The sequence below is a fragment of the Cryptotermes secundus genome, unplaced genomic scaffold (assembly GCF_002891405.2).
Source record: "Cryptotermes secundus unplaced genomic scaffold, Csec_1.0 scaffold526, whole genome shotgun sequence".
Classification (NCBI taxonomy): Eukaryota; Metazoa; Arthropoda; class Insecta; order Blattodea; family Kalotermitidae; genus Cryptotermes; species Cryptotermes secundus.
The window spans coordinates 640991-653301 of NW_019721013.1; the positions used below are offsets into that span (position 1 = coordinate 640991).

General features: G+C 45.4%; 1 protein-coding gene across 1 annotated transcript in view; it reads left to right on the plus strand.

Annotated features, from left to right (window-relative positions):
• The first annotated feature begins 3185 nt into the window (after nt 1-3185).
• Nucleotides 3186-12311, plus strand: part of LOC111875263 (solute carrier family 35 member G1) — an 18993-nt gene continuing 9867 nt past the window's right edge. The window contains exons 1-4 of the mRNA XM_033755754.1: nt 3186-3346; nt 4728-5220; nt 5463-5678; nt 5956-6315. Coding sequence (XP_033611645.1) covers nt 4735-5220; nt 5463-5678; nt 5956-6315 — 1062 coding nt within the window. The 5' untranslated portion in view covers nt 3186-3346; nt 4728-4734. The remainder of the gene's footprint in view (nt 3347-4727; nt 5221-5462; nt 5679-5955; nt 6316-12311) is intronic.

The following is a 12311-nucleotide window of genomic DNA, read 5'->3' on the forward strand; positions in this document are numbered from 1 at the left end:
GGGGGGGGGGAAATAAAATAAATATTTCTTCAATCAGAATACCCGCTACCCGGTTCCTGAAGAAGTAGAGGGTCCTTTATCCGCATCCAGCGTATTCTAGTGACGCAAACAGACTGCTGCGCATGAGGCCCCGTTTGTCTGGTGCAACAGCTGTGGGTTGGATTTATTGAGGTCTTACCATAATTATCGTTTGTAAATATTCATCACCTGAACATCGAGGGGCCTCCCTGATATTTCTCTTCCGCTTTAATCTCCCGAGAGTGTATTCCAAAGTTGTGCTCTTTTGTTGGATGGAATATACTTTCTTTTTCATTTGTCACGCGACACCGTTAAACAAAACAGGAAAATAGTTACAAAGTTAATAGAAAGTCCGTCGAGTGTAACAATTTGATAAAGAAGTGACCTACAAATTGTTACACTCGACGGACTTTCTATTAACTTTGTGATTGATAGTGTAACGGACCAAAAATGAAACAATTCAAAATAGGAAAATAGTTACTATAGGATTCTGACGATGGTGTATAACACACTGATATGTTGGGTTTTTGGACTTTATCCATCGTCCCGGTTTTTAAGATAACTAATAAAAACACGACGTTTCGGAAACTGGATCTGTTTCCGTCCTCAGGTGAAGGAAAACACCTATTCTGTTGGGTCCGTTAGAAAGATCTAGCCTCAATCACTGGACCAGTGATTGAGGCTGTTTGAGTGATTCTGTTGACCCAACAGAATATGTGTTTTCCTTCACCTTAGGACGGAAACAGATCAAGTTTCCGAAACGTCGTGTTTTTATTAGTTATCTTAAAAACCAGGACGATGGATAAAGTCCAAAAACCCAATATATCAAAACAGGAAAATGTATGAACGACGTCACGTACAGCAAATGAGAAGAACATTGGCCCTTATTGCAGGTAATGCTGCAGACGTTTGAGCAATCTTCATTCAGAATTGTCTAATGTGAAAGTTGCAGCCATACATTAGATGCGGCAATGTACATTGCGTTGGAATGTTTTGTTCGACAAGATCGTTTTGCGAAAATTTAATTACATTTAAGGAGTCATTTTTGTTGCCGATTAATTAACTAACTAACTAACCGTCTCACCTAATTCCATGAAGTGTGGACCTTCTCGAGAAGCTGACAATCGTTCGGCTAGACAATAAATCTCCCACATGTTATAAAACCTGAACGCTCATTAACGTGTTAACAAAAGCACGCTCTCCATGATCCTATGTAAGTAGCTGGATATTTAAGCTTGAGGACTTGCAGGTTCACCGCTAGAGGACCACCCTCTCTTGGCTGTTAGCCATTGCTCATTATTGCTGGACCGGTATGAACCGAAATAAAATTCAATGAGGATTTTTTTTTTTGAATTGTTTCATTTTTGGTCCGTTACACTATCAATCACAAAGTCAATGAAAAATCCGTCGAGTGTAACAATGTTTTTAGGTCACTTCTTTATCACACTTGCCTTACATGTTTCGGTTTAAGAAAACCATCATCAGAGGGCAATTTCGGATGGAATGCGCGAGTTGAACGTGCATTCAATATTCCTAGAAGGTGTTGTGCTTTTACACTTCGACAATTGTAGCAGCGTCCAGGCAGCAGATGTACTGTGTACATTAAACAACGCCAGTGTTTTCATGTGTTTGTAATATGTGCCTCTGATGATGGTTTTCTTAAACCGAAACATGTAAGGCAAGTGAGATAAAGAAGTGACCTAAAAACATTGTTACACTCGACGGATTTTTCATTGACTTTCAATGAGGAAAATTTGACGCACACGTGAGTAAATGTAAAGTAAAGTAAAGTAAAGGTAACCCTGTAACAGGTCGTGGAGGCCCATAGAGTGGTGAGATGTTGAGGTTCCCACATCTTCTAGAGAATCCACTCATAGATGGCGGCAAGGTTGTCAGCCTTACGCGCCGGCCGCCCTTTACCTCCAAGAACATTCCAAGAATATTCCTGGTACTCATTTTTGTTAAGAGGCCAGGGCCATAGTGCGGCTGGAAGGATTAGGTCAATTGAAAACGCAGACATGAGAGAAACGAGAAATACGTACAAGATTTTGAAAACCTGAAGGGTAGGACAGTTTGCTAGACTATCGACGTACATGGCAGCATGGGACCAATGGTGAGTTTTGTGAACATGATCATGAACATTTGGATTTGCTAGGGTGGACTGCTTTCTGATAAGAATAGGGCTCAATGAATAAACTGAAACGGAACAGTTCGTGTGCCATGGAATTACCTACCTCCCCCCATCTATACACACATATTCTGGCCTGGACATATAGCACGGATAGAGTACGCGAGAAACTGTAGGCAGGAAAGTTTTTGAACGGAAGTGACCTCTCAGATGACCTAGGGGGAGATGAAGGATAAAGTTAAAGCAGATGTTGAAGAAGCAGGGTGTTAGAGTGTGAACTGGATTGAACTGGCTCAGGGTGGGATTGAGTAGCGGAGTTTTGTGAACAAAGTCGCAACACGCAACAAGACAAATCTAAAATAATTTTATTCTCTTTGCGTGATGGATCGATTTCTTACAGATTTTTTTTTTTAATAAAAGCTGTTTTTAATATTTTTGGTTTGCCTGTAGCTTTGTATGGGTGAAAAAACTTGGTCTCTCGTATTAAGGGATGAACATAAACTGAGGGCGTCTGAGAACAAGGTGCTGAGGAGAATATCTGGGCTTACGAGGGAGGAAGTGACAGGAGGATGGAGAAAATTACATAACGAAGAGCTTCATAATTTGTACTCCTCGCAAAATATTATTAAAACGATCATCTCAAGCAATATGAGATGGGTACGTCACGTAGCAGGCGTGGGAAAGAAGAGAAGTGTATTCAAATTCCGATGGGAGAACCTGAAGGACAAAGACACTGAGAAGACTTAGAAGTAGACGGAAGAATAATATTAAATTGTATTTTAAAGAAACAGGATGGAAGAATGTGGGCTGGATTAATCTAGCTCAAGCTAAAGAGGGGTGCCGGGCTCCTTTGAATAAGGCAACGAACCTTCGTGTCCCCCTCCCCCCACAAAATATGCTGGGAGCTTCTTGAGCAGCTCACTAACTGTTAGTTTCATGGACTGGTGGCGGCAAGACAAGAGTACACATTCCTTGAAGCTGGGGCCGGTGCGTGTCTGTTCCAGTCTATCACTTGCAGTAAGTAATGCGGCTTAAGGCGGCCACCACTTGCAGCGGGATTATGGCCAAACAGTCACATCTAATCTTCGCTCCAATACGGCTCTCCGGCAGTTACGAGTGTCTTTCAGTCCTGGGACGTTGTCGAGGGAAGTAGCCACACCGGAAGAGATCCCATCCTCACACTGCTCGCCGCTGCAATAGGTGAGTGCCAGAACTACGTAAGCTGCTAATTCTCAGTGGCCGCCGTGCCTAGTGGGCCCAGTTGGACTCCAGTTGCTAGCTCAGCAAACATGTATTTAACTAATAATAATATGCCTTTAAGAACATTACGTCATCGTATCGCGAGGATTTGATATGAAATATGTTTTGGAACACCCTATTTGGATTCTGCAAGCTTTAAGGAGCGAACAAAGTGAGTTATTCAAAGCGTAATTAGGTAAAGTAAAGGTGAAGCTGTCCTTGGGCTTAATTAAGCATTATACCGTGAATATGTGTGGGGGGAGTGGAGGTACAGCTCCACCATTCCTGACCTCGGATGTAGATGGAGGTATGTTGAGCTTCACGACCCGGCCGCTTTACCCCCGCGGAAAGAGACGCCGGTACACTTTGGACAGGAAGCTGGGTGAGCCCCGGAGAAGGTCTGGACGCTACAGATAAGAGAAAACCATTGCACAGCCGAGAATTGAAACCGGGCCATCCACCCCGTAGGACATCGCTGTAGCGACTCGTTTTCAAATTGCAGTGCGACGAATAATATCAAAAGGCTGAGATTGGTTGGGTTTTTAGAATGAGTGTGAATAGTTAAATCATAGCCTATACAGAATAGATTTCCACATACCTCACAGGAAAAATAGGCACAAAGGGAAAGTTCACGAAAGATATTATGGAACTTTGTCCTGGATTAAACTGGCTCATGACAATTCTGTATAGGGGATTATATGACTCGGGACCGAGCTGTCTGGGCCCGTTCGAACAGCAGAGTGGCGTTCGTATTGGCCCCGTGAGCATCGATGAAAACACGAACGGCTCCACATTCATTAATCTTCCTATTAAACAATTCCGTGGCCTGTAGTCCGCAAGCGAACTATACCGACCGAGAGATCGCCGCTTGACGGCGAAGTTAATGCCAACTTTTGCGGATAGAGTGTGTCATGTGGTCAGCGCAACAGATCCCCACGACCGTTAATCTCGGTTTTCTAGAGCAGATTAATCTTCCTATTACGAACACTATTTAGTTCTGATATAGCCGCCTCTGTGGTCTAGTGGTCGGATTTCCTGGCAACAGATCCAGAGAGCCCGTGTTCCATTCCAGGCTCTACCAGAGTTTCTGAGAAGTAGTGGGTCTGGAACGGGGTTCACTCAGCCTCGTGAGAATAATTGAGGAGCTATTTGAATGGAAAAGTAGTGGCCCCGGTCTAGAAAACCGAGATTAACCGCCGTGGGAATCCGTTGCGCTGAACACGTGGCACCCTCTATCCGTATAAGTTGGCATTAACTTCGCCGACAAGCGGCGGTCGCTCGGTCGGTATAATTCCCTTCCGAATTGAAAGCCATGGAGCTTATTTAGTTTTGATCCTTACAGCCAGAGGATGCATGGGGAACTGGTGAAACCACGAAGTCAGCCACAGATCATGGCTGCAGTGCCACCAGCAGACGCAGACAAGAACAAGGTAGATAGCTTGTCATACGACGAGACGGAGCCACTCCTCCGCCGCGACAAACACCAGCAGCAGGGATTGGGCTACTATCACAATGTACCAGAAGTCGCCATCCATTTCAACCCCCCGTCTTCAGCTCCTGGTCCACAGTTCGAATCCCACAAATGGCAGCCGAGTCTGAAGAAAGAAGAGCAGAAAGTCGAAGGAGCGAATTGGTTCGGTATCTTCTTAGCCTTCTTGTCAGGGGCGTTCTTTACGTTAAGTTCTGCAGGTGTCAAGGGGTTGAAGGGCGTGGACCCCATGGAGCTACTGGTCCTGCGGTCGATACTGCAGGTATCTGCAATGTTGCCCATAGCGCTTAACAAGAGAGAGAACATCTTGGGTCCGAAGGGGCAGCGCGGACTCCTGCAGCTCCAGGTAGGGATCTCAGCGACGTCTGTTGCCACAGATCTGTACGCTCTGCGTACTAGCCGCAGTTCACCTTGCAGCTGTGCAGTGACACACACGCCATGTATGCTACCAGATCTTAAGAACACAAATACTGGCATTTTAGCACTTCCGTAAAAATAAGCAGCTCGTTTTTAGAGACAACTGTTCCAGCTCGTACGCTACGTAACGGAGCATGCTCAGTCATATTCTGATACGTATCTGTCTTGCAGGGTATCGTCGGAGGCTCGACGCTGGTTCTCTTGTTTTTCACGTTCCGACGCCTTCCGCTAGGGGACGCCACCACCATCATCTTCAGTTCCCCCGTGTTTGTCATGATCATGTCTTTCCTGTTCCTGCGGGAGCCGTGTGGCTTCTTCAGGACGCTGATAGTGTGCCTGCTGCTCACTGGCGTCGTCCTCATTTCCAAGCCACCGTTCATCTTCCAGGTGAGACTAAAGTGCGTGTCCTACTTGAGCTCTCGTCAAATTTGGTCGAACGACGAAGGAAGTACAGGTGCAATTTCGATGGGAGGACTCAAGCATAGATGATAATATTAAAACTAATATGAAATAATTAGGGTGTTAGGGCGTGACCGGATAGGAACCAGTGATGACGGGCTCTTGTGGACACGGTGATGAAAATTTTAGTTCTATAAATGGCTGGACAAGTAGCAAACCACAGACCACATGGAGCCAAACCGACTGCCCTGCTCTCTGTGTGCAGACATTCGCCCAGCATTACGACGTCTTCGGCTACCTCAGCGCCCTGGGAGCGACGCTCTTCATGGCGCTCAACATCGTCGTCATGCGCAAGTGTAAGGACGTCCACTTCGCCATCGTGGTCCTACACCTGTCATTGTGGTCCCTCGTCGTGTCCGTTGCAGTGTTGCTAGGCTTGCGGCAACACCACCACCAGCAGCTTTTCAGTGTGCCTCATGGGTTCCATGACTGGGGTCTCGCGGTAGTGGTCAGCGCGCTGGGACTCTCGGGGCAGGTTCTGGTGGCCAAGGCGCTGGGAAAGGAGGGAGCAGGCCGCGTGGCCGTGACACGCTCCCTGGATATTGTGCTGGCCTTCATTCTGCAGGTAACCGTGTTCGGGGAGGTTCCGGACTTGCTGAGCGTGTCTGGAGCCCTGCTGGTACTGTTGAGTGTCCTGGCAATGGGCTTGGAAGAGCACATACTGTACTGGTCCAGCCTTGTGCCCTGAACACATTGTAATGGGCTACTCTTTTGCCCTCAACACACTGGACTGGGCTAGCCTTGTGCCCTCAACACACTGCACTGGGGTAGCCTTGTGCCCTCAACACACTAATGATCTAACCTTGTGCCCTCAACACACTGCACTGGGCTAGCCTTGTGCCCTCAACACACTGTAATGATCTAGCACTGTGCCCTCAACACACTGCACTGGTGTAGCCTTGTGCCCTCAACACACTGTAATGATCTAACCTTGTGCCCTCAACACACTACACTGGGCTAGCTTTGTGCCCTCAACAGACTGCACTGGGCTAGCCTTGTGCCCTCAACACACTGCACTGGCATAGCCTTGTGCCCTCAACACACTGTAATGATCTAGAGCCCTCAACAAACTGCACTGGGCTAGCCTTGTGCCCTCAACACATTGTAATGATCTAGCCTTGTGCCATCAGCACACTGTAATGATCTAGCCTTGTGCTCTCAACACACTGCACTGGGCTAGCCTTGTGCCCTCAACACACAGCACTGGGGTAGCCTTGTGCCCTCAACACACTGTAATGATCTAGCCTTGTGCCCTCAACACACTGCACTGGCGTAGCCTTGTGCCCTCAACACACTGTAATGATCTAGCTTTGAGCCCTCAACAAACTGCACAGGGCTAGCCTGGTACCTTGAAATCAGTGGCCCATCTCAAGCAATAAGTTATACTTTAGATGAGACTTCCTCTTCATGCTTCATCTAGGTGAATCTCAAATGTAAGCAGATGGTTTCAAGATTTCATCAACGACACAAAACTATATTTATTGTACTGTAAGCCTAAGCCGAGCCCTAGTTTTGTTCTCAAACAAAATCTGTATATGTATGAGCAACCTGGTGTTCTATCTACACATCGCTTTGTACTCCCAGGGCAATGACATGTAAGAAGCCATGATGGGCTTGGCACGTAGATGGGAAGAGGGAGACAAAGAAAGCACAAAGAATTCTAGTGGCGAAAAAGTCTACCTAGAAGACTGAGAAATATGCTGTAGGTAGCCCCGTAGGGAAATGTGTTGTGAGGATTAGTTATTCTTGTCTTCAGATTTCCATAGCCTTTGTAAAATTTTGACTGTGGATCATAAACATTCCTGTAAACTATGTAAAGAACAATTTTTATGTGCTAAAATATGTAAATATTGAGACAGTGCGAATATTTTGGTGTTACATTTGTTAAACTTAGCGTGTTGGAAATCTGCTGTATGGACCTTACGGACAAAACTGGATCACTAAACTGAGCACTTGTTAATATGTTGACATAACACAATAGACTGAAGGGCTTGAAGGAAAGTGTTTTTACCACACAGTACCTGGCTCCAGCAACAGTGGTCTGGGCTAGGAGCAAGGGCAGAGCTCCCAACAAGAAGGGACAGCCTCCCCATTCCTGTGGCTGGAATTCAACTCCCTTCACATTTCTTGCTCAGCACAAGAGCAAGGGAGGGCTTCTAAGAATATTAGATGCTGCAGCTCTATGAGTTCCTTTCTTGCAGAAACAGCATCTGTACTTTTTAAGCAGTCCACTCTCCGTGCATTTTCATGTGTTACACAAAGATTGGTATAATTTCCATCTATGTGAAAGCAACTGACAGATTGAAAACATTTCCAAAACACTGATTTCAAAAATACGTAATAAATGTTATTTCAGTGATACTGATAAAAGTAAATTTTACAAAAAATAATTTATTCTGGGCTTTGAACATGTAAAACTTACTAAGCAGGCTGGTGTAGTGGCAACCCTGTAGACTTGTATTCAGAAGTGCTTAATTCAAGGCTTGGTTGGAATACCTGCTATCCTGATAGAGTTTTATCATGGTTTTCTGAAGTCCCTCTGGTGGAATGCCCAGGTAGGATGTCATGTAGGCCACATCCGTTCCAGCGTCACCATTCACCAATTATCCTACCGTATGACTGTGTAATCTGGATCAGCGGTTCTCATCCTTCCAGTAACCATGTTACACTTGTGTCGCACTAGAGCGACCGCTGTTGCTCTAATATTGCCACTCACAGCAGATGCTATTACCATTGCTATTAGTACCTCCTTCCACGTTTCAAACGTAAGTTTACTGTTACTCTTTCGATAATTAATAAATTAAACAGAATTATGGATAATTTTGTGGTATTAGCAATGATTTCTACCTTTTGCGTTATTTCACTTTATATAACAATTCTTCTCCTCAAGAGCCGGGACAGCTCAGTCGGTATAGCAACTGGCTACGGGCTTGAAGGTCCGTTAAAGCCGGAGTTCGAGTTCCGGTAGGGTCAAGAATGTTTTCTCTCCATGTCGTCCACACCGGCTCCTGACCCCATCTAACCTCCTATTCAATGGGTACCGGGGGTAAAGCGGCTGGAGCGTGAAACTGACCACTCTTCTCCAACTAATTTCGACGTCAAGAATACGTGGATTTATACATTCACTCCCCCATACGTCTTCATGGCGTCGTGCTTAATTAGTTAAACACAGTGACAGCTTTACTTCCTTTTCTTCACATTCTCCGCGGCACATAGTTTGAGAACTACTGGTCTAGCTATTATCAGCGTCGTTAAATAACCCACACAAAAAGCACGTTCAAAAGGGAGAGAAGGCTATGGAGGATGAAAAGGAGAGTAGCAGAGGAAGACAGGGTGACGCAATGTTACATTCACACAGCTTATACAGGATGATCCATTTAACAGTATACAGGAACAGAAAACATCGCGCCCAAATCACCTCGGCCTATCAGAGCTGTTAACTTTGATAAAAGTCTTCTTTGGACTTAAAGACTACAGTCTTCTGTGTTGCAACGCCGTGTAATTCGGGGATAGCCCAATATTTCGGAGCGACATATCGCTTCCGTCTTCAAAGACAAAGAGTACTCCAAGTAAGAAACAAACAGACCCAGGCGGAAAGCTGAACTGGATGCGATGTTTTCCTCCGAAAGTCGGTCTCCCTCCGAAATACACAGCGTTACAAAAGAGAAAGCCCTAAGGCTCGTAGTCACAGCCTTTACTTGTGTTCTCAGTAGCTCCTCGCGGATATTTCACGACTTTCCATTCCAGTGGAGTCTTCAAGACTTATCGCGGAAAAGTCTAATTTATGTACTTCTCGTCTACTGTCTAAGAACACAAAAATTAGAATACACAAAACTATAATTTTGCCCGTGGTTCTACATATGCATGAAACGTGGGCCCTCACATTAAGGGAGGAACATAGACTGAGGGTGTTTGAGAACAGGGTATTGAGGGGAATATTTGGACCGAAGAGGGCTGAACTGACGGGAGGTTGGAGAAAACTGCATAATGAGGAGCTTCATAACTTGTACTCTTCTCCAATTATAATTAGAATGATCAAGTCAAGGAGGATGAGATGGGCAGGGCATTTAGCACGAACGGGGGAGAATAGGAATGCATATAGGATATTGGTGGGAAAGCCAGAAGGAAAGAAAACACTAGGAAGACCAAGAAGTAGGTGGGTGGGTAATATTAAAATGGATCTAAGCGAGATAGGATGGGGTGGTATGGACTGGATCGATCTGGCTCAGGATAGGGACCAGTGGAGGGCTCTTGTGAACACGGCAATGAATCTTCGGGTTCCATAAAATGCTGGGAAGTTCTTGAGTAGCTGCACAATTGGCGGCTTCTCGAGAAGGGCTCAGTTCCATGGAGGTAGTTTTTTTTTTTTTAATGCTAGTGGGGTGGGACTAAGTCCCTTGTACTGCGGCCACTTCTGGCCTATTGTACCAGCCCCAGATGATAGGTGAGAGTGATTTTGGAGCAGTTGGTGGAATGAAGATTGGCAGGGGAAACCGAAGTACTCGTAGAAAACCTGCCCCACCTCCACTTTGTCCACCATAAATCCCACTTGACCAGACCCGAGCTCGGGGACACGTTCAGTGCCTTCTGTGATCAGTGAGACATAAAACACAACGTTTAACATTTGGGGCAGTTTTAACTGGATCATCCTGTACGGTCTACTAGTGTCTTGAGTTTGCAGCACCAGTATCAGCGATCAGCTCGTCGAGACTTCATGCAGATACTACCGGCAGAGTTACCACTGAGGGGCCCAGCACAGCTGAAAAGCCCACATCTCAAAGAGCAAATTGCCAGATATGTCTCCTAGGTCTTGAAGAGTTCAAAGTTTTGTGATGTGTCACCGTGTAGACTGGCACTTTACGGATGTTATGGAGGAAAGTATTTCTTCCATCCATAGGGTCAGGGAATAGGCCAAGGATCCAGCAGAAGCATACTGCGCATAATGGCGTGATACTTCCTCCGAAACGTCGAGCTCTTTACGAACTACATAGCGATACAACCCAAAGAACCGTACTTTTCCTATAAAGTCTTGTTTTATGTGTTACTATTATCGGAATTAGAATTGCAGCGAATCCAAATAAAGGCCGATATGAATGAATAAAATCATGAATAATAATAATAATAATAATAATAATAATAATAATAATAATAATAATAATAATAATATGTAAAGCTACCCCTGTAACAGGCCGAAAAGGCCCATTGGGTTGCGAGACGTCGAGGCTCCCACATTTTCTAGACAGTCGGCTCACAGATGGCGGTGAGGTTGTCAGCCTTACGCGCCGGCCGCCCTTTATCCTCAGGAAGATTCCTGGTATTAATTTCTGTTAGAGGCGGAGTCGACATAGTGCGGCTGGAACGATTAGGTCAACTGAAAAAATCCAACGACCTCATCGGGATTTGAACCTGCGAACTTACGGTTTGTAGCACAGTACCTCAACCAACTACACTACCGCGTGCCCCCAACAACAATAATAACGTGTCAAGCGGAGCTGTGTAGCTCAGAGAGGAGAGGCAGATGCTGTACCAGCAAGGCGCACGATTGTCACGCCTCAGTAGTCATGCTGCGTATACACGTCGTCTTTGTGACGCCACTGCAAATGGACGCCTTTAGCGTCACAAGAAGGAAGATGACGTTTCATGCAATCCAATTGTGTTACTTTACCTTGGGCGAGAACAAGAGAAAAAACCCCGGGTTCTGCAGTGACACTCAGACGACGCATTTGGAGTAGAAGTTAAACGCGTTATCGCTGAATGTAATGTGAGCTGCGTGGGGCTGGCAACCGGGAGCTGGGTCTGAGCGGGCCTTACGGCCTCAGACTAAGCTGTAAGAATGCCTACAGGTACAGGACACGCCACATCTGTCTTACCGTGCCTATGCATTTACATTTTAATTACGTAAAATGCAAATTGGAGTCCTACCGTATGTGCAAGATCTAGAGAAACCGAAGTGAACGGAGTTCATGGAGGTAGGCCTAGGCCCACTGGAGTTGTAGTACCTAGGAAAAAAAATGCAAATTATCCACGGCCATTTCCTTCGACATCCTTTTCAATTTATTATTCAGTCGTTAAATAAGCTATAACTCATTAACCAACAAACTACACAGTGTGTCCAGGTTCTGATGGACTGTGTTCATTAAAAATACAAGACGTGACAAAATTTCACACTTTTTATTCAAAACAGTCTCCATCTGAAGGAATATATAGCTGGAATCGATTGAAAAGTTTTCGAAAACAGTCACTGCACTCCTTTCGTTGAATCGTATTTAAAACTGTGGTAGATTCCTTTTGGATATCCTTGGTGGTGTCGTGACGGTCTCCTTTCATTGCCAACTTAACTTTTGGCAACCAGAAATCTGCTAGAGCCAAATCTGGCGAATACTGAGGATGATCAAAGGACTGTGATCCCTTTTCTGGCCAAAAAATCGCGCACGATCTTCGATTTTTGGGGTGGGGCATTGCACTTCTTGTGCGGAGGTTACGATTGAGTTGATATACACCTAAGCTCCCCCATACAAGGTCATAATGAATGCCATTCGGCCATAGTAAATTCTTGGAATC